This window comes from Mobula hypostoma, chromosome 16 (genome assembly GCF_963921235.1).
Source record: "Mobula hypostoma chromosome 16, sMobHyp1.1, whole genome shotgun sequence".
Lineage (NCBI taxonomy): Eukaryota > Metazoa > Chordata > Chondrichthyes > Myliobatiformes > Myliobatidae > Mobula > Mobula hypostoma.
The window spans coordinates 68,199,275-68,221,232 of record NC_086112.1 but is presented as its reverse complement, the minus strand read 5'-3'; the positions used below and the strand labels follow the sequence as shown (position 1 = coordinate 68,221,232).

General features: G+C 42.7%; 1 protein-coding gene across 2 annotated transcripts; it reads left to right on the top strand.

The window, feature by feature from the left end:
* The first annotated feature begins 2,209 nt into the window (after nucleotides 1-2,209).
* ppp1r3b (protein phosphatase 1, regulatory subunit 3B) lies at nucleotides 2,210-17,865 on the top strand. 2 transcript variants are annotated; one of them, XM_063069078.1, is made up of 2 exons: nucleotides 2,210-2,343; nucleotides 12,621-17,865. In XM_063069078.1, exons 1-2 carry the CDS (start codon nucleotides 2,330-2,332, stop codon nucleotides 13,516-13,518), a joined length of 912 nt encoding a protein of 303 aa, XP_062925148.1. In that variant the 5' UTR covers nucleotides 2,210-2,329; the 3' UTR covers nucleotides 13,519-17,865. The 2 variants fall into 2 exon arrangements, with proteins under 2 accessions (XP_062925148.1, XP_062925149.1); XM_063069079.1 differs by lacking the exon at nucleotides 2,210-2,343 and adding an exon at nucleotides 7,943-9,673.
* The last annotated feature ends 4,093 nt before the right edge of the window (nucleotides 17,866-21,958 follow it).

Here is a 21,958-nt window from a genome sequence, read left to right as displayed (position 1 = left end):
ATATCTTCTTCCCAACAGATGAAATTCATTCACATTTGAAAATAAGAGCCAATCTCTGAATGAGAACAAAAAAAGAGAATATTTACGGGAGAGCGGAAGCGGTCACACTTCACCGTGTGTAGTTCCAGAAAATTTCGTATAGCCATTTCACTGTAATGACAGCCTCTAGCATTTGTGCTGATTCACAAGCTGTAGGACCTGGAGACTGGATCGCTTCTCTGAGCGGTTAGAAACGTTGTCCTTTGAAAGAGCCGATACACCTCGGCCCTCACGTTGAATGGAAGTGACTCCCTTATTTACTGTTTCTTTGTACTATGATTCCTCAACTGGAACACGAGGGAATCTGCAGATGCTGGAAATTCAAGCAACACACACAAAATGCTGGTGAACACAGCAGGCCAGGCAGCATCTATAGAAAGAGGTACAGTCGACGTTTCGGGCCGAAACCCTTCGTCAGGACTAACTGAAAGAAGAGCTAGTAAGAGATTTGAAAGTGGGAGGGGTAGGGGGAGATCCAAAATGATAGGAGAAGGCAGGAAGGGGAGGGATGGAGCCAAGAGCTGGAAAGTTGATTGGCAAAAGGGATACAGGGATGGAGAAGGGAGAGGATCATGGGACGCGAGGCCTAGGGAGAAAGAAAGGTGGAGGGGAGCCTAGAGGAGGATGGAGAGCAGGCAAGGAGTGATTGTGAGAGGGACAGAGAGAGAAAAAAGGGCGGGGATAATAAATAAGGGATGGGGTAAGAAGGGGAGGTGGGGCATTAACGGAAATTAGAGAAGTCAATGTTCATGCCATCAGTTTGGAGGCTACCCAGACGGAATATAAGGTGTTGTTCCTCCAACCTGAGTGTGGCTTCATGTTGATCGTAGAGGAGGCCGTGGATAGACATATCAGAATGGGAATGGGATGTGGAATTAAAATGTGTGGCCACTGGGAGATCCTGCTTCCTCTGGCAGACAGAGCGTAGATATTCTCCCTTGTACATTCGTTCCCCCCTCATCCCCCCATCCCTCCCCACTGATCTCCCTCCCGGCACTTATCCGTGTAAGCGGAACAAGTGCTACACATGCCCTTACACTTCCTCCCTCACCACCATTCAGGGTCCCAAACAGTCCTTCCAGGTGAGGCGACACTTCACCTGTGAGTCGGCTGGGGTGATATACTGCGTCCGGTGCTCCCGATGTGGTCTTCTATATATTGGCGAGACCCGACACAGACAGGCAGACCGTTTCGCTGAATGTCTACACTCCGTCTGCCAAAGAAAGCAGGATCTCCCAGTGGCCATGCATTTTAATTCCAATTCCCAATCTCATTCTGATATGTCAATCCACGGCCTCCTCTACGGTCAAGATGAAGCCACACTCAGGTTGGAGGAACAACACCTTACATTCCGTCTGGGTAGCCTCCAACTTGATGGCATGAACATTGACTTCTCTAACTTCCGTTAATGCCCTTCCTCACCTTCTTACCCCACCCCTTTTTTATTTATTATTTTCCCCCTTCTCTCTCTCTGTTCCTGTCATAATCACTCCTTGTCTGCTCTCCATCTTCCTCTGGGCTCCCCTCCCCCTTCTTTCTCCCTAGGCCTCCCGTCCCATGATCCTCCCGCTTCTCCAGCCTTGTATCCCTTTTGCCAATCACCTGTCCAGCTCTCGGCTCCATTCCTCCCCTCCTGTCTTCTCCTATCATTTTGGATCTCCCCCTCCCCCTCCCACTTTCAAACCTCTTACTAGCTCTTCCAGTTAGTCCTGACGAAGGGTCTCGGCCCGAAACGTTGACTGTACCTCTTCCTATAGATGCTGCCTGGCCTGCTGCGTTCACCAGCAACTTTGATGTGTGTTCCTCAAGTGGTATCACTTTATAAGAGGTTACTTGATCATGATCGTGCGATCTTGCTGCGCAGAATTTAACTTCTGTTTTTTTTCTCTACGTTGCAATCGTACTTACCTTTGAAATAAAAACATATTTTATGATGTACTATAAATTCAAGTCTTTTCGTTTTGTTGGAGTGTGCCGGATTACTCCAGCATTTACTGAACTCGGCCGGTCATCTGCAGCGACACACAGGCTCTCCGTCGCTAAGCATAAACCGGGTGTTTGTCAAACAGCGGCCAGGATTCCTATTGGCGGAGTTTGCGGAAGCCCGCACGGTAATTGGCCGAGGAGACCCATGACGCTTTAGGTGAGGCGGAGTTGGTGTGCGGTAGCGATCCAGAGGAAGAGATCGAGGAGCCGGGGGAGCCGAGGGAGAGGGAATTTGGGCACTGGCAGCCTGAGCAGCCAGCCGTCTTCAGAGGCACGCTGGAGCTGCCGCCGTTACCCCGGCCCTATGAATTACAGCAGGTAAGTGCAAGAGGAGTTAGCCGGCGAGCAGAGTGAAGAGTTTAGGGTATTGCAGAAGGTAAATAACTCGCGGAAGTTCCTGCTAACAAATTGGATGGTCAATAATAGATCATCGGTGAAACTTAGAACCGGATGCATTTTGCAGAGGTGGTGGTAACTTCCAACATTATTTTGTTATATTTTACAAGATAGGTCATGTGAAACTAATTGCTTGTTGTTTTCTCCTGATTTTACGGAACTCCAGCCCCCGGCCCTGAGAAGGGTACGTGTGCTGATCTTTGAGGCTTTCTGCTGCCTGTTGGACTGGAGTTGAAGAAAGGGGAAGGGGAGGGGGGTGGGTGGCTTTCAAAGTAGGAGAAGATTGTAGCCGCTGGGCGCTTTAAGTAAGTTTTTCACCGCAAGAGTTCGGGGGACTGAAACGACAGAAATGCAAAAGCTTTACCATTTAGAACCTCCGGCGTATTTTAAAATAGAGGATCGGATCTCAGCTTCATTATCTAGTTGGGGTTAAACGACAATCGATGGCCGACTTTGACAATTCTTTTATATTTTTAACGTATATGTCGATTTCTGTGTCTTAATTCTCAAAGTTGAAAATAAATTTATTATCGAGGTACATATAGGTCACCATATACAACCCTGAGATTCCTTTTCTTGAGGGCATACTCAATATATCCATAATAGAATAATAACCATAATAGAATCAATGGAAGACCGCTCCAACTTGCGCGTTCAACCAGTGCACAAACGACAACAAATTGTACAAATGCAAAAATGAAGAAATAATATTAAATAGGTAATAAATATTGAGAACCTGGAATGAAAAGTCCTTTAAAGTGGGTCTATAGGTTGTGGGAGCTTTTCAGTAAAAGGAGTGAGTGAAATTATCTCCTTTGGTTCAAGAGCCTGATGGTTGAGGGGCTCTAATCGTTCCTGCTCCTGGTGGTGTGAGTCCTGAGGCTCATGTACATTCTTCCTGAAGGCAGCAGCGACACATCCTGGGTGGTGGATGCTGCTTTCCTGCGAAAGCGCTCCGTGTAGAGATGTGCCCAATAGTGGGGAAGGCTTTACCTATGATGGACTGGGCCGTATCCACACAAAATGCTGGAGGGGGTGGGGGTGGGGGAACAGGCAGCATCTATGGAAAGGGATGAACAGTCGATGATTTCTCGATCTTCCAGTAATTGACCCCGCCGCTTCACCATTCCTCATTCCTGTTCTCCCCTCCCCCCTCACCTTTTCCCTTGCCTGTCCATCAACCCCGCTGGTGCTCTCCCTCCCATTTTTTTTCCATGGCCTTCTATCCTCTCCGATCTCTTCTTTAGTCATTTATCTCTTTGGCTAGTCAACTTCCTATCTCTTTACTTCACCCCCGCCCCCGCCCTCCCGGTTTCACCTACCGCCTCCTACCTTGTATTTCTTCCTCCCCTCCCCCACATTCTTACTCCGACTTCCCAACTTTTTTTCTAGTCCTGAGAAGGGTCTCGGCCCAAAAAGTCCACTTTCCATGGCTGCTGCCTGACCTGCTGAGTTCCTCCAGCATCCGCAGATGTTCTCGTGTTTGTCGGCTGTATCCACTACTTTTGTAGGATTTCCGTTCAAGGACATAGATATTTCCATACCAGGAATTCAGATTCACAGTTGCCTAAACATATTGAAGAAAGAAAAATTGGCTCTTTCACATCTTTGTTCTGGAATGCTCGACAAATTCGACAATATTGCTGACGTGTCATTTGCCGTCCCAATCTTTGCAATTCATTTGTACACTGGAAGACCAATAAACTCTCCTAGGGCTTCCAGCCGGGTACGTGATGAACATGGCAGAGTTTGTGATTGAAACGTCGGTCAACAGTCGATATCTGTACCCGTGAGAAGAGTTTATTTGTCATATACGCCGGAAAAGCACAAGATACTTTTTTTTTAAATATGCTGGAGGAATTAAGAAAAGTCTGATAAGAGAGCGAAATAGGGTTGAGGATATTTAGTGCCCACCACACCGGATGCTTTTCTTTGACGGATGGACAAGGAATCTTCAGTGCCAACGTCGCATCTAAACGGCCTTGCACTGAAGTGTTAGGATGGATGATACTCCCCGATCTCCAGAGGAGATCCAGAGGCTTTTAGATCCGTGGAAAGTCTGACAATTGACTGACAGCTGGCACCTTACGACTTCTCTCCTGCGATTGGCAAGATTGTTCTACTTTTATCAATCCCAACTGATCAGAAGTGTGCAGCGGTCTAATTAATCAGGAATGAGTCCATGGTTTGCTGTAAAAGCTATTGAGCTGCCCCATTTTATTTTTGATAATATTTCTCTTGGAAATCTGAATTCTCATTGTTCACTTCCAAGCTGCTGGGGTCATGAGGGGGCGGGGGTGTTGCTCTAGAGCCGGCTGAATAAACAAATATTTCTCTTAAACTGAGGAATAAGGGTTTGCATGCTAAAATATGTCAGGTTAATGCTCATTGACGGACTGCAGTAATTTGAAACACAGGCTTAACTCCATCTAGGAGGGCATATTGAGCTTCACTGGCAAAATCCGGGAATGTATATTTTAGATTTTATTTATTGATTCGACATGGTGTCTGGTTGTAGCTCCCAGAATGCTTCAGTCGCTCCTTTATGATTTGAATTAACATAACCACCATAAAAAATTTTAAACTGTGATTCATCCAGAAAATTGGGGCGTAGCCATTTTTACCACCCATGTCCACCTCTGTCCAATGACTGGATAAACCTGCACTGTAAATTAACCTTTTACTTTAAATTAGATCATCAAAGCTAAGTAAAAATCCACAGCAATACCCACAAAATGCTGGAAAAACTCAGCAGGCCAGGCAGCATCAATGGAAATGAATAAACAGTCGATGTTTCAGGCTGAGACCCTGCCTCAGGACTGGGAAGGATGGGGAAGACACCAGAATAGAAAGGTTGGGGGGGGGTGGGTTGGAGAGGTAAAGGAGGCTAGCTGGAAGGTGGTAGATGAAGATAGGGGGGTGAAAAGGTCAAAGGCTAGAGAAGAAGGAATTTGTTCTGTTTAATTCCTCTTCATAGATTCTGCCTGGCCTGTTGAGTTCCTCCAGCGTTTTGTGTTGCTGCTCTGGGTTTCCAGCATCTGCAGACTTTCTTATGTTTATAAAGTAAAACACAAACTTCTAAACATTTAAAATTGGCAGTAATGCCCACGCCATGATATCAGCATTAGTTGATGGTAGATTTGACTGGCATTTTGACAGGTAAATTTATTTCTCTACATTTGCTTTTAATTTTTGTGTGAATGCTGTCAAACATGATTGGCTTTTGTGGTACCTGATTCAATGGGGCATTTTGAGAAAACTAGAAATGATAACTATGGAAAATAATTTATGTTGTGCCTTTTAGCATTGTCCCAAAGTGTCAAGGGAGAACTTAACCTGATGCTGAATTGACAAAGTGTTCATTAGGGCAGCTAACCTCTCCTTCCTGTAAGATGGTGACACATTTGGACATAGCGGCCTCTTGGGAGCCAAACAAAGGTCCTTTTTTAAAGTCTTTTTCTATGATCGCAGAGCAATGCTGGGCATTAAGGGCTGCTCACTGGCAGAGGTGCGGACCGTGTTCCTGCCTGCTACAGGAAGGCATCGGATCTGCTGCATGAACACGGCTTGCAGTATAACTGCGAGTGATTGTCTTGGATGTTTCCCTTACAATTGCAAGGCTCTGTTGGATATTAGTAATGTAAAATAATGCAAGTCCATTTCCCTTGTTTACTGTCAAGACAGATGGCAGGGAAGCCTCATGGTCTTGGTTTCGGTGAGAACTAAGCCTCAAGCCGTGGGCTTGCCTGCAGCAGCAATCCAGGAGAGGAGATGACAGCGGTGGTGTGGTGCGGCATCCATACTGGGCTGGTGGGGGCGGGGGGGGCGGAATGGCGGGATGTGGTCCCTTCTGATGGTGCTACTCTCCAGTGTTTGACCAGAGGGATGACAAACTGAATCACGTGCCTATGTTCTTCTGCGAACCGCTGAAAACTGCTTGTTCTTGTTTATAACACTAGCTACATCAATTTACAGGAGATGTCACTCAAGAGTCTTGGGCTGTATATATATTTTTGTGTGACTACATTGCTTACTTCCTATGATATATGTGCCTTGTGCTGTGTATGACTCTGTTTTGCAGCTTGGCCCCAGAGGAACACTGCCTCATTCAGATGTATTCATGTATGGTTGAATGACAATGAAACTTAAAGTTAACAACATCTTCGTTAGAGAGGTAGGCTTTAAAAATCTTAAAGGAGGAACAGGTGAAGAAATTAAGGAAGATTGTTCCGTACCTTGGGGACCGCATATAACAACACAAAGAAATAGGAGCAGGAGTAGGCAACGAGGCCCTTGAATCTGCTCTGCCTTTCAACATGAACATGACTTATCCATGGGAGCCCAATTCCTCTTCTGCTTCACTTCCCCTGAACCCTCGGTTTTCCAATCTGTTAATTATCTCCGCTTTAATCTGCCCCCCACCCCCACCTTCTGGAGAAGAGATCCAGGGAGAATTGGTGGGGTGAGGGGAGTTGAGACTAGACGTAGAGACGGCATTTTAAGATAGTGTTGGGGAGGGATCACACCATTGGTGGGCTTAAACAGGAGTGGGAATTTAAAATTGATGTATTGGTAAATCAAGAGTCAATGAAGGCCAGTAAATCTAGATGTGATGGGTGAAGTGACAATATAAGTCAGCGTAGGTGCAGCTGGGCTTTGGACGGATTAAAGTTTATGGATGGTGGAAGTGACTTATTGCACTCTAATGATAGGAGTATTCACGCAGTGTCACACCGATGCTTAGCTGTGTGGATGGAGCTGTGATTCTACTGATCTGTTCCTTTACTTTTTCTCCAGTTGGTCTATGTAGAGACGTTGCAGGAGAGCGATTGTTTCTGGAATTGTACTGTAATGCTCTCGGTTCTCAGGTTAAAGATTACTTTTGCACTGTATGCTGACGTTTCCAGATTCTTCTTTTCACTGTAGTGGCTCATTGTATTTGATTCTCAGTTTTGAAATCAGCCCTGGTTCATTGGTAACAGACCTCTCTCTATTAGAAGGCTCTAAATTTAAGTGCCAGCTCAGAAATTTGAGAATATAATCTGGGTGTACTTTGGGAACTAGATAGGTTTATTCTTGACTAGTTTTTTTTCCCTTCTCTTTAAAGCCAAGTTCAGGTTATCACATTGATACAGTGTATGCACACTCGCTTTCCCTGAGTCGTAAATCTAGATTATTAATTGATTTTCCCTTGACAAGTATTGGTTGAGACTGGAAATCTCCATAATAGATTTTTGTTGATAATGAAAGACCCTTTCATCAGTATGGTAACTAGTTCACTCAGCTGTCCATTTTTTTTTGATGTAACTTATCAAAGATTATAGTTTATACAAAGTTTATTACTACAGTTAATGGGTTAATGAGTTGGTGTTGTTACCTGCAAATTGCATCTGGTGTGCAGCAACACGCACCTTTTGAACAAATATTTTCATAAAACCCCTGGTGCGTTGGGAGAGGGGGAGCAAGATGGACTGGAAAGAGGGAGGGAAGGGAAGCCTGGTGTATTTGCACTGTTTTGACTGATGGAGTTTCATGGTTGACCACAGTTGTAAATGGGCTTTTGTTTATGTGGGGCAAGTTGCCTTAAATTTTATTTCATCTGGGGGATGGTAAGTTTCATAATATGTATGAACTTCTGAAAGTTTCTGTTCCTTCTGTGTATCCACTGCAGGTGGATTAAATTTCATTGGTATTCTAAAATTAGATAAAGCCTCATTGTAAAAACAGCTGTATATTACTATATACAACTAGAGTCTGTGAGCTACCCTGGCCATGGTTTTGAAGGGTAGCTCCATCAATTTGAAGTGCCCATCAAATTTGTAAACAGCAAAATAGTTCTTAAGTTAATTTGCTGGCTATTAGTGAGTTTATCTCAGTTTAGTATGAACACATGCCATTTATTCTTTGCTGCAACTAGATAGTATTAGGTGTCATTCTGAAATCTTTCTATGGGGGTTGGGTGCTTTCTTTTCTATAACCTACTGGTTTCTAAAACCAAGGAGTTATATGCACACTAACACAAAATTAGGGGATGTAAGAATTTTTATGTTGAAGAAGATAATATATAAATATATGATGATTCATCTTTGCCTCTATTTGTTTAACCTGCTTCAGCATTTAATGTTTATTGCTGATCCTTAACCAAGAATCCATATTGCCAGCATTATCATTGTATCTCATGTTCCTAATGTGTCAAAAATCTACTCCTGTCAGCTTTGAATTGATGCTGCAACCTGCATCAGTTGGTCTTTGGGGTGTAATGTCCAAAGATTCAACAATGCACTAAGAATTTCTCCTTTTTCTGAATTGTAAGAAGACAATCATTTCATCCCCACCACCCCTCCCACTCAGTCCATCAAACTTTGCTGTGTCTGCTAGATCATTTCTCATCTGAACTTCACAGACTGTAACCACCTTTCTTTCAAATATCTCCTCACAGAATCACCTCAGAGAATTTACATATCACTGTCTCCAAGGAAACCCGTCATTGGATATAGAGACAAAAGCTGCTCACAATACTCCTAATGCAATCTTGCCGAAGTGCTGTGTTGCAGCAAAGTCTCCAAGTTTTATATCGCATCTCCATCAGTAAACAAAAATGTCCCATGCTGTATATTTCCTTGCCATTCACGGACCTTTCTGTTAACATTCTGCACATACAAACATCTCAGACACACGAACATTTTTAAAAGTTATTTTTCTCTCCTGCCCACCAAAATGAATCAGCTCTCATTTTCTCAAGTATTTAATCAGTTTGCATCTTTTTATTGATCCTTTGTATCTTCCCAGCAATCAAGGCACTTTACAAGAATTCTATGTTACCACCTCAGTTGTAGAAATACTTAGAGTGATGATGGAAGCTTAAAGATTTGAGGGTTGCCATAGAAAATGGAAGTGGTTTGAGGAGAGATTTGCAGAGCATGGAGCACAGAGCTGAAGGCCATTAATAAAGCAACTAAAATTATGAATTGTGTGTGTTGCTTGGATTTCCAGCATCTGCAGGTTTTCTCTTGTTTAAAATTATGAGCTGAAGAAGTTGGAGATGGGAAGCTAATTGTAAACCAGGATAAGGACATTCTTCAAATGAAGGCCTTGACGTAGGTTGGAGGTGCTAATAGTTAATCAACTCAGTTTATGGAGGCTGCTCACATCAAAGTTGCTGGTGAACGCAGCAGGCCAGGCAGCATCTATAGGAAGAGGCGCAGTCGACGTTTCAGGCCGAGACCCTTCGTCAGGACTAACTGAAGGAAGAGTGAGTAAGGGATTTGAAAGCTGGAGGGGGAGGGGGAGATGCAAAAATGGAGGCTGCTAATGAGTGCATTGGTAAAGTTAAACTTGGAGATGATAAAATGAAGAGATTTAAGTAGCATATGTGCAGAGATGAACAATGAAGCGGGTGGTTTTGTGATGCTATTATGTGGTCAGACATGGTGACAAGTAATGCGCAGAGGCTGAGATTAGCCTGTCTGCTGGTTTTTGCATTTGCTCAAGTACTGGAGTGCACTTCAGTCTAAATTGTTAATTTCCAGCCAATGAGAAATAATGAACCATACTGCTGGTGTAAGTTTCCTAACTCCCACTACTGCTTGGCCCTGCCCCTAAAATCAAGAACATTTTTGGTTTTGTTTTTGTTTTGCTGAGCTTGTTTGAAGTAGCAACTGAATCACAATTGATATCTTTTATTTTTGCACAAGTCGCGCCCATTGTGGTTGTGATGCTTGTCCTCCGAGGCATTTTTTAATCCCATTGTCCGTACTTGGGAACATGGCAAAGATTGGGATAGGAGGAGGAACATTTTAAGAGATTTGGACTTCAGTTTAGTTCTTTGAAACAGCATTCCTTCAGAACAGCACTTGAAAGTCACTGTAGGTGTTTGGGTTTGAGTCTGGAACAGGACTTGAATTGCTAACCTTCTGGCTGTAATGAGCAGTCACAGCTGAGTGGGGTAGTGAACAATAGAACTGACTGTTCATTACTCTCACTCCCAGAATGTCAGGTCTAGTGTCCAAACTATCATCAGTTTACTGCCAATGACTTGTTTGACTCAAATATCTTGGAATGAAAGTGCATTCTAGTCAGCAGTTAGTGGAGTGTAGTTCAACCACTGGAAATGTTTGGTTGGTCAGAGTTTGTGATCTTGTGTCGATGATGCAGTCATTTTAAAAAAATTTCCTCATCCCCCATTGATTTCCGCTGATAACGTCCAAACCCAGCAAACAGAAACCCTGGGTACGGAATGGAAGACTTAAATAGGTCTATGTGCTTTGGTTTGCATGTCATCCAGCAACAAAATTGTGTTAGATTTGAACTACATGTCATTTTGTGCCATGAAGTCACATGTCACAGAAAGAGACCATGCTGATTATCAAATGCTGATTTACCAACACGGTCCAGAGCCTTTCTTCCTTTCTTTATCATCTTCTTATTAATTTTTTTAAAAGGTACATATATACAAATGAGAATTATCTCAAATATCTATATCCAACAATACATATAAAGGTAAAATAAACATGATCAAGATCATACATAGTATTAATCTAATATATAATAAAAAATAAGATCAATTCTCTTATCATTACATAAAAAGAAAAAAAGATGATGCAACTTTTATAATTTATATATATATATCCCACTATTCTCTATAAACAAAAACAAAAAGAGGGAAAAAAGGGGACTGGGCAGCCCATACTGAGAGTGAAAGCAATGGTCCAGAGCCTTTTATGGCTTGACAATTCGAGTGCTCATCTTGATACTTAAAATCATAAGAGTACCTGCCTCTCCAAAAAAATATGTATTCCAAATTCCAACCACCCTCTGGGTGGAAAAGTAAGTTCTTTGTCAGATTTAAATCTCCGGCTCTTTCCCTTGTACGCTGTCTGGTTTCAGCCACCTCTGCTATTGGGAATGTTTCCTTCTGTTTACTCTGTGTACGCCTGTCATGATTTTGTATTTCTCTATCAAAGAAGTTCCCAACCATTTCTATGCGGTGGACTCCTACCATTAACCGCGGGGTCTGTGAACCCCAGGGTGGGAACCCCTGCTCTCTGGGGGGGGGGGGCCCACTTTAAGGAAAACAAACCCGTCCACCCAGTCTGCCCACAGCTGAGATCCTGCATACCAGCCAACATCCTGGTGGAACTTCTCTGCTCACTCCTCAGTCCAGTCAGTCACACAGAGTGGTGACTGTGTGCAGTGTTCCAGGTGTGGCCCGGCTCTTTATTCGTGCTGTGCGTTGTGAAATCTTGCCATGCTCTGGTTGTACCAGTATGCTATTAAATAGAACATAACTCTGCTGAGTGTTAAGTATGTTTGCTAGCTTGTTTAACACAGTCACTGCTGGAGAAAATCTTTTCCATGCTTTCCATACCTGTTGGACTGTTGTGTACAGTTCCTTGTGACCTGCTCATCCTTAAAACACACTTCTATAAACTCTAGCTCAATGATCCCACCTCACTCTGCCTTTGCTGACTGCTTGTCCCCAAATCATGTCCTCTTCGTTCTTCCACCTAACCTCTGTAATCCCTTTATACCTCTAACTCTAATCTTCCGTCACGTCACCGTCACTCTCTGGGGTGCCACAGATAGTGATGTGCTGCTTCACAGTACTGGAGGTGTGGGTTCAATTCTAACTGTCCAGACGGACTTTGTGTGTTCCCCCTATTACCGCATGGGTTTCCACTGGACGATGCTGGGTGGGTGAGTGGGAATTTGGGGGGTTTTGATCAGAAAGTGTAGAGAATCTTCTTTTTTTTTTAAAAAGAAAGGTACTAATGTAGGATTTGGGTAAATGGGTAAGTGGGGACTCTGCTGGATCAAACTGCCAAAGTACTTCTGTGCTTTGTGGCTGTGCCTTTGGTAGCAGAGTAGGCTATATCTGCTGTCCGGAACCCCTCAGCCCTCTGTCTCATAACACCTCCCCGTGCCTTCAAAATCTGAATTCTTTCCTCAGTCTCTCAGCGTTCATTTTCTCAGTTAAACACGATGAGACTTGTCTTTCTTACTACAGGTAGCATATCAATATGTTGAACAAAATGGAGAGAAAAACAACAGCAGTTACTGAGTGTTCCATCTGTGGAAAAAAATTACTGTGCTACTTAGCCTGGTAAATGGCTAGGGGAAAAAGTCATCCTCAGTTATGTCTTGGATGTAACAACTAACTCCTTTGCCCCAGTTTAATGCTGTTTCTTTCTTTCCTCCAGCTTGCTTGAGATCTTGACTCCTACCTCTACCATGCCAATTGACTTCACTATGCAGTTCTACCTTCCTTCTCAATTCAAGCAACTGAACTACACTCGAAAGAGAACACTGAAAGTAGCCCAACCACTTCGGCCATGCATCCAACTTCATCTTGGTGAAGATGCACCAGCCAGTAAGCACAGAACCAAGGAGCAGAAACGTGTTTCCTTTGCTGACAGCAAGGGCTTACCTTTGACTGCAGTTAAGTTCTTTGATTTGCACAGTTTAGAGTTGTCTGTCAACGTTGACGAGCTGATCAGTAGTTTAGTAGATCTAAAGACAGCAGATGAAAACAGCCTGCTCTTGGACTTTGCACAGCCCACTTCTGATTTCCTGGACTTCAAGAACCGTTTGGAAGCTGACTTTGTTTGCCTTGAAAATTGCCTGTTACAGGAGGGTAAGATTATGGGGACTATCAAAGTGAAAAACATTGCTTTTGAGAAGTCTTTGAAAGTTAGGATAACATTTGACACCTGGAAGACATTTCAGGACCATGATTGCTGCTATGTCCAAGATTCTTATGGTGGCTCTGATAGAGACACTTTCATGTTCACGGTGTGCTTGCCAGAATACATTGCGCCACATGAAAGAATAGAGTTTGCCATCTGCTATGAATGTGGAGGGAAGACCTTTTGGGATAATAACAAAGGGGAAAATTACAGGTTGATCCGATCGGAACTGAAGCACACTCCGGAGATGGGCAAAACGAATCAGTCACTGGATGCCTTGTTAACAGGTTCCAACCAAATGTCAGGTTATGGAATTGAGTTTGATCGCTTTGGTGGACTCAAATGCTCCTATGGTGTCTTCCCTGAATGGCCCAGCTACACTGGTTATGACAAGATTGGACCATATTACTGAGCAAATTACTTGGTTTTAAATTTGGTTTTCAATGGGCATATGCTGGGTTATAGTGAGGCAGGTGCAGGTTATAACCATTAACATGTTTTGCCAGCATGTCCGAACCTTGCTCATTTAATAAATCTGTTGTGTCAGTATGCAAACGTATGCTGCAAATCAGAATGAGTGCCTTCTGAAGATTACAGAATAGTGCTGCACCGCCTCGAATTCCAAGCACCAAACTTCTGGATTCTGTGTGGCAAGTTTATAATTTATCTGTGACGCTGATCAATTCAAGGATTCCCTTCAATTACTTCTGAAATGTCCCAGTCTTCTTGACTCTTCCGAACAGCTTCAAAGTATTTGTGCAATTTTGAATACTTGGAATAAAGTTGTGGTTATTGTAATGGAGCTGTCACATCTGAAGCTGTGCTGGTCACTACAAGCATGCCTAGATGTCTAAGCTACTGATCTTTCTCAGTTATTTGTTTTGCAAAGTAATAAAACTTGCCTTGTTTTAAACTGCTTACAGGTTTGGTTTTTGAGCAAAGATCCTGTTATAAGTCTAGTGGCCGCTTATTTTTGTAAATGCAATCCACTGCAGAGTTGTGTTCAGTCTAGTCAATGGAATACTGGTTTGATCAGTTTTAACTATCTGGAAGGTAAAGGTTGAACAGATTCATAACTGTGTAGAAATTTTGCAATGGCTGATCACATTAGATATTTCTTTCACATTATTCACAGAAATAATTTGAACTTTTTTAAAAATCCTGCACATTATAGGGGAGGATTTTATAAAGAAATATTTTATTGATTGCTGTTTGTGTTTTGTTTTAATTAGTGGCTTATCCTGAAATTGTTAGTTGCCCTCCTGATCTGGAAGGGAGCTTGCAATATGTACTGAGCACCAGTGACTGCTTTTGTTGTGTATCATTCAGACTACTTGCTAAACCTGAGCCTATGTAACTCTCTGAATTATTATGAGCAAGCAAGAATATGCATCATTGTGATGACCTGAAGGGGCGGGTTAAAATGCAGCTCCTTTGCACCCGTAAAATTTCATGCCCAAGCGACTGTGTAGCAAACACGTGAGAAGAATGTTCTGAGACACAGGAAGATGAACATTGTAGCTTCTGAAGGGTGCTGTCCCTGACAACCACTTCCATCACTAGCCCCCAACACCAAGCATCGGTATGGCGTTTGGGGAACTGCTGCCTTTGCCCAGTCATGTCACTGAGAAAGCTGTCCAAGAACTCCAGCTAGTGCATCTCGGGGAGCCTGCAGCAGGTCCTTGAGCTGGAATCCTCTGTGGTGAAGGATCTCATGGAAAGGCCTAGATAGTGAATATGGAGAGGACATTTTCATTAGTAGGAGAGTCTAGCTTCCAAAGCCACAGCCTCAATAAAAGGGTGAGCCTTTAAAACTATGATGAGGAAGAATTTCTTTAGTCAAAGGGTGGGGAATCTATGGAATTTATTGTCACAGATGGCTGTGGAGGACAAGTCATTGGGTGTATTCAAGGTAGAGATTGATAGGTTCTTGATTGGCAAGGGAGTTGATGGTTACAGGGAGAAGGCAAGAAAATAAGGTCTTAAAAGAATACACAAGGCCTTCCTTCATATTAAATGGCAGAGCAGATTTGATGGGCTTGGTGGCCTAATTCTGCTCCTATATTTTATGGTCTTATAGTATCAGCACTTTATTTATCTTTTGGCTTCATTGCACATTGACACAAATGATGAATTTCACTGTGTTCTTCGATGGACAAGTGACCAATACAGCTAATTAAGCTAACCTTTGAACCTCCTCAGTTCAGCACTGTTCAATGACTCTACTGCCCATTTTGCATCCAAACAAGACCAGCTTTTTGACTTTTACCTTGCAGCATCAGCTCTTTGCCACCCAATCTCCTTCCACCCAACCACAGGCCTTCCCTCTAGGTCTTCTCCCCTTTTCTGTGAACTATAACTATTTTCTCCTCCAGCCTTGATAGGTCATTGATCTGAATCACTAACCATTCCTCGTTCTGCAGATACCACTTGACCTCACAGAGGATTTCCAGCGTTTTGTTTTCAAAACATATCTGTCCCCAATTCCACAGCTTCTGAAGCTTGTAAAATGCAATATGATTTCAATCCAATTTAGTGCTGCGATTATCCGTGACAGTTCATGGCTTCTTACGGTGCATATTAACACAGTTTCGTCATCCTTTGCCTCCTAAAAGCTCAAAGCACTTAGGTAGATGTTGGAACGACAACAGGATAGTTTGAATTCTTTCTTTAGGTGTGACATTGCAGGCATTCAGCTAGTGCTTCAGAGAATATGTTACACAAGGCTTTCCTTATTTCCTAAAGATGCAAAATGCTTGCTTTGGCTGAGAATTTCAGAAATTATGACCTTGTTATCTTTTCCAGCAATGTCATAAAATCTTAGAGTTATAACATCGCAAAAGAGGCCAAAAGGTTCTTGCCAGGTTGAGTAGAGTAACAATTTCATTCTTCACTCCTTCCCACTGCTCTAATTGTTCTCAAGTTCGCCATTGATTCCACTTCCTTCATCTCTTCAGTTCTTGTTTTCACATTCCCACTTGCATCTTACCCCAAGGTGTTAAATCCATACCCCTAGTTGTGGATCCTTACGCTAACTTGTAACTTGTAAATCAGTCACATGGTTAAATTCCTTCTTGCCCATTTTCGCTCCGAGAATAACAACCCTAGCTTCTCCAGTTGAATCCAATAGCAGAAATTTCTCAACCCTCGAACCATTCTTTCCTATGCCTTCTCAGAGATTGTTATATCCTTCGGAAAGAATAATTGATGGCAATATTGAAGTTGTGGTCAGTCCTAGTGGTTGCACAAGTTTCACATCATGTATCTACCATTGTATACTTCAATCGACCCCAGGATGCTATATGCACTTCCACTTAAACAGATTTATGTAAATATCCTCAATGCTACACTCTTCACCTGTAGATCTCAATTCTGACCCTCGGCCCCAATACAATTTTATTTTGAAAGTTGTTGTAGATCATTGTTGGATAATCTTGCCTCTGCAGAGTTGGTACTTGCAGTGAAATCTAACTGTGGCTATGGTGGGCAGAGAAGTTTTCAAACTCCATTTTGGCATATGGGTTTGGTCAATCTGTCACCCAGGAGAGACTTGTATTCATTATTTACCCTCCTCATAATTTAAAAAGAGATGATTTAAGAAGGCTCAGCTTTGAAGAAAAATCTAATATTAAAACTTCTGCAGATAAAAGAGACTGATACTTTTTGTTTAGTAAGTTACAGGAGACATGAGCCAAGTTGCAAAATGAATACAATCCAGTTAATTGTTGAGTTGGTCCAAGGGGGCAGAATGGCCTCTGATATCCATGGGAAATGTACTTTGTGGCTGTTGTACAATTTCTGATGACCACTGGCCTATGAACGATATTGTCTTTGTACTTTATACAATAAAAATTGTCTTCAAGTCAAATTCTTCACTTGTATCTTTTTCTGACTCAAAATTACCTTTTAAACCTGGCTTCCTAACTGGCTGAGCAAATTTCATTTTGAAGTTACTGCATTAAATGTACAGGGATTTGGGAGAAGAAAGATGGCAGGTAGATGAAGACTATAATCAAGAGAAAGCTGATGCAAGTGTGGATATTTGCTTCCTGTGCCAGGGAGCTTTTAAACACAGCAGTTGCCACTTATAAGGGTCAAACAATTTAAGTTAAACTTAGCACTAAATTCAATAAATAGCACTCTTGGGTCACTGCACCTGTCTTATTGCTGAAGAAATGCAGTATAAGACGTTGTGTTATTATTAGCTTTTTCTTTAAAAAAAACACAATGCTGGCTAAATTATTTAGTGCAGACCAGATGGAGACAATCATTTAGTATATCAACGACTGATCTATTAATAGGTTGGGAAGTTTATGTAATCAGGGAAGTCAGCTTCACAGCATTAATTGTGCGTGCTTGGGATCTGTCTTCAAGAAGCTTTGAGACCAATTGTGTTAAAAGTTATCTGAAAGAATATGATGTGTCATCACCCATGTGGCAAAGGCACTGTAAATAAAGAGGGAAGTTCAGGATTAGGAATGGGGGAAGGAACATTAAGCATAGAAGAACACCAGGTTAAGGAGTCCATTCCTCTGCCTTCAATTTCTGTGACAGACGACTGGTTCATCTGCATTTTTGTTATGTCTTTTTAGATTATAGAAATTGCACCTGTGTTTTGGAAATCCTTTGTTTTACAAATGGTTTGTAATTTAGAAATCTTTTGTAAGATGGAGTTCCTCTGAGTTTTAAATGTGTTTTAGGAATGCTGTTTGGTTTTAAAAGTGTATCACTAAAAATAAATGAACTGTCTTTTAAACTATGCTGTTAGCTGGGTGTATTTTGTACTTGTTGGGGATGGAGGGGGGTGGTTCCCACCACACCCACAGTGGGTATTGGCAGCTGAAGTCTCTGTGGAGGATAAATGGGAAGTGAATTTGTCTTTGAAGATTGGGTAGTTACAGTATAATCTCCATTTAGTGAGGGCATCCGTAGTGCTCTGTATCAGATAGGGCTTATGATCTTCATTTGAGTTTAGAATTTCGGTCAGCAAACCCAATACTACTACACTCGAACCCAGCCTATGACTCCAGTAATAAAACACATTTGATCTAGCATGTTATGTAAAACGTTTGATTGTTAGCATAATATTGCAAACTATTTACTTCCTGTTTGCTTGTGCATGAATTGCGTCTTTCTGAAACTATTAGAATTATGCCCCTCTCTCACGGGACAAAATTTGTAAAATGTTTAAACTTTAGCAGCTGCTGAAAGGAGTTGGATTATATGTTATGGCAAGGTAATACAGCTGCTGTATTTTCCCTTTTGATACAATTCTGATTCTCCTCTGGTGTCCTCCTGCACCTCATCTTTAGTACAAACACCATTAAGCTTACCCATTGCCACAGTCATCGAGACTTGGCCAGTGCCGTATATCACTTCCTAAATTTGATCTTCCTTGTTGTGCTGCCTGGATTTGGAAACTTGAGTACCTTCAACAAGATAGAGGTAATGTGTTTAAAACTAATCCAGGTATCCCTCTCCTTTGGTCCCAGTGAACCCAGCCCCTTCAAAACTAAACATCAGTCTCTGAGATTTGTGCTTCAGTCACAGATCAGCATAGAACAGGGGTTCCCAACCACCTTTCTGCCAAGGACCAATACCATTAAGCAAGTGGTCCATGGAACCCAGACTGGGAATCCCAGCATAGAGCATAAAATAGTATAGTACAAGAACAGGCCCTTTGGCCTACAATGTTGTGCCAAACTAATGAAATTAACCATCAAACTAATCCCTCCTACTTATAGATTTTCCTTTGCCTTTCCAATTTATTTCCTGCACATTCATGTTCCTAACAGCCTCTCGAACACTTCCATTTTATTTGCCTCCACCACCACCCCAGCCAGTGAATTCCTGGCACCCACCATTCTCTGTCTATCTGCTTTTTTAAAAAATGTCCTGCACTTCTCCTTTGAGCTTGCCACCCCCACCCCCACCCCCACCGTGCATGCAGTCTTGCATGAAACATGTCAATTCTGGGGTTGCAGAGGAAGGTAACGGCTGTATATGCCTCTCACTCTTGTAAACCTATCAGATCTCCCCTCAGTCAAAGGTGCTCCAAAAATCACTACTCAAGTTTGTCCAACTGCTTCTTGTAGCACATGACCTCCAATCCAGGCACCATCCTGTAAAAACTCCTGTATACCTTCTCTAAAACCTCCACATCCTTCCTATAATGGGGCAACCAGAACTGAATGCAATAGTCCAGATGTGACCTAACTAGTTTCATAAAGCTCCAACATAACTTCTGGACTCTTAAACTCAATTCCTTGCCTAATAAGGGAAGATTGCATCTGCTGCTTTTACCACTTTGTCAAACTGTGTAGCCAGTTCCAAGGCACTTTGGACTTGGACCCAAAGTTCCTCTGCACCTCAACACCATGAAGGGTGTCATCGTTAATGTTGTTCTGTCCCGAATTGCAACACTTCACGTTTGGCCAGATTAAACCCCATCTGCCATTTCTGCCCATACCTGTATCTATCCTGCTGTATCCTTTGGCAGTCTTCAATGCCATCCACAACACCACCAATCTTCATATTGTCTGTAAATTTCTTAACACACCCACTTTAAGTTTTCATCTACATTATTCACATGTGTCACAAACAGAAGAGGTCCCAGTGTGGATCCCTGCACAACACTAGTGACAGATCTCCAGTCAGGGTAAGTCCCATTGGTCATTGCCCTGTGTGTTATATGGACAAGGCCATTCTGGATCCAAATGGATCCCGTGCATCATGGTCATCTGAATTCAAAGCTGAAAGTAAGTTTATTAGCCTTGTACATCTGTCACTATATACAACCCTGAGATTCATTTTCTTTTTGGCTATTCACAGCAAATACAGGCTGAGTACTCTTTATCCAAAATGCTTGGGGCCAGAAGTTTCAGATTTCGGACTTTATTTTGAGATAGCTTGTGATCATCACCATTCCCGACACTGAATTTATGTGTTACCGGTAAGCAGGCTTTGCCTTCCACTTGTTCATCACACTTACAGTGTGTACTGAACAGTGCAAAGTATTACACACCATTAATGTAATGAAAATATAATGTGTAACAAAAGCACCACAGCAGCATCGGGAGAAAACCTGAATCAGCTGATGAACATAACACGATGGCAGGTTTAAGTGTCTGCCTCTGATGCTGTGATTTGATTAAAAGGTTACAGCACACTGTATTTAATAGGTTTGTATAAGGTGTGAAAACAATCAGCATTCTAGGCTTGTTCTGCTGTTACACTTTCATCAGTGACTATGTTCGCAAGTTTATCAATGAATTGCTCTGCAGCTTTGTGATCAGACGCTTTCTCTTTAAAACTTCTAAGATATTTAAAAATTTAATGCCATGCCTTTTCTTAAATTTCTGCAACCAGCCTGTTGAATATTCATAACTGCCTTCAATTCTCAAACTGTCATGACAGATCTTGGCTTGTTTCATGACCAGAATACTGGTAAACAGCATGTGTTCACTCTGCTGAGAAATCAACTCTTTCAATACATATCAAGATCTTTGTTTTTCACTTCATGTGTTGTATTTCAATTCTTCAATGAACTGCTGTTCATTACATGTGTGAAGTCACTTATAAGAACTGTCTGTGATGTTTAGATACCTACGTATTGCCTGGGAACCTTCCTACACCTTGTGGAATTTTCCATTTGTGTCATCATGTCAACGCTCAAAAATCTCTTGGATTTCAGAGGTTTTCAGATAAATGGGTACTCAACCTGTACAAGAAATACAATGGAAACAACAGGACAACCAACCAACCAATGTGCAAAAGACAATAAACTGTCTAAATACAAAGAGAAAGTGAAAACAATATAGATAAACAATACATCGAGAATATGAGATGAACAGTCTGTGAAAGTGAGTCCCCAGGTTGTGGGAACAGTTCAGTGACGGGTGAGTGACTGGTTCGAGTGCCCTGATGGATGAGGTAATAACTGTCCCTAAACCTGGTGCTGAGGGTCCTTGGGATCCTGTGCCACCTTCCTGGTGGCAGCCGTGAGAAGCAAGCATAGCCTGGATGGTGGGGGTCCTTGAAGATGAAAGCTCCTCTCCTGCGACAGCACTTTGCGTAGATGTGCTCAATGGCGGGGAGGGCTTTACCCGTGATGGACTGGGCAAAACCTACTACTTTTTATAGGAATTTGTGTTCAAGGGCATTGATGTTTCCCTACCGGGCCTCGACGCAACCAGTCAATATTGTTACGAGAATACACATAAAATTAAGATGTTTGCTGGCCTGGGCTAGCATCAGTGGCATCAGCAGTTGGTCTGCCACCTGCCCTCAGGGGAAGGAGAGATAAGGAACAATGGAGCAGCGTCTGGAGATGTGTAATGAAGGGATGTGGGAGGGAGAGCTGTCTGGAGCGGCTCCCCCCTTTGAACCCTGAACTGTTTGAAGTGATGGACAGGCGATACCCCAGCAGGGGGATAAAAAGGGGACAGGTTCGCTAAGACAGACACACACGCCACCCGAGGTAACGAGACCCTGGAAGCGGTGCGCTTCTCACGAGTGGGTGAGAAGTACCAGACAACGACAAGGGTGGAAAGGTACGATCAGCGGGAACCCGGTGTGTGTCCGCCCTTGCCTGGGTGCCGGGTTCACTGCAGAGGATCGACCGCATCTGGAGGAGGGGTCACAGTCGGTGACCTCAGGTGACATCACCAAGGACCTGCCCAAAAGCTGCTTGTGAGCCATATCGCCGGTCTGTGAGTGAAGCAGTGTTCTGAATGATCAGTTGTTCCTATTCTGTCTCTCTTCCCCCACCTTGTCCATCGCCATGACAACGATTACTGCGAACTGAACTACAAACTGGACTGAACTTTGAGTCATTTTGAAATTGGTCATTT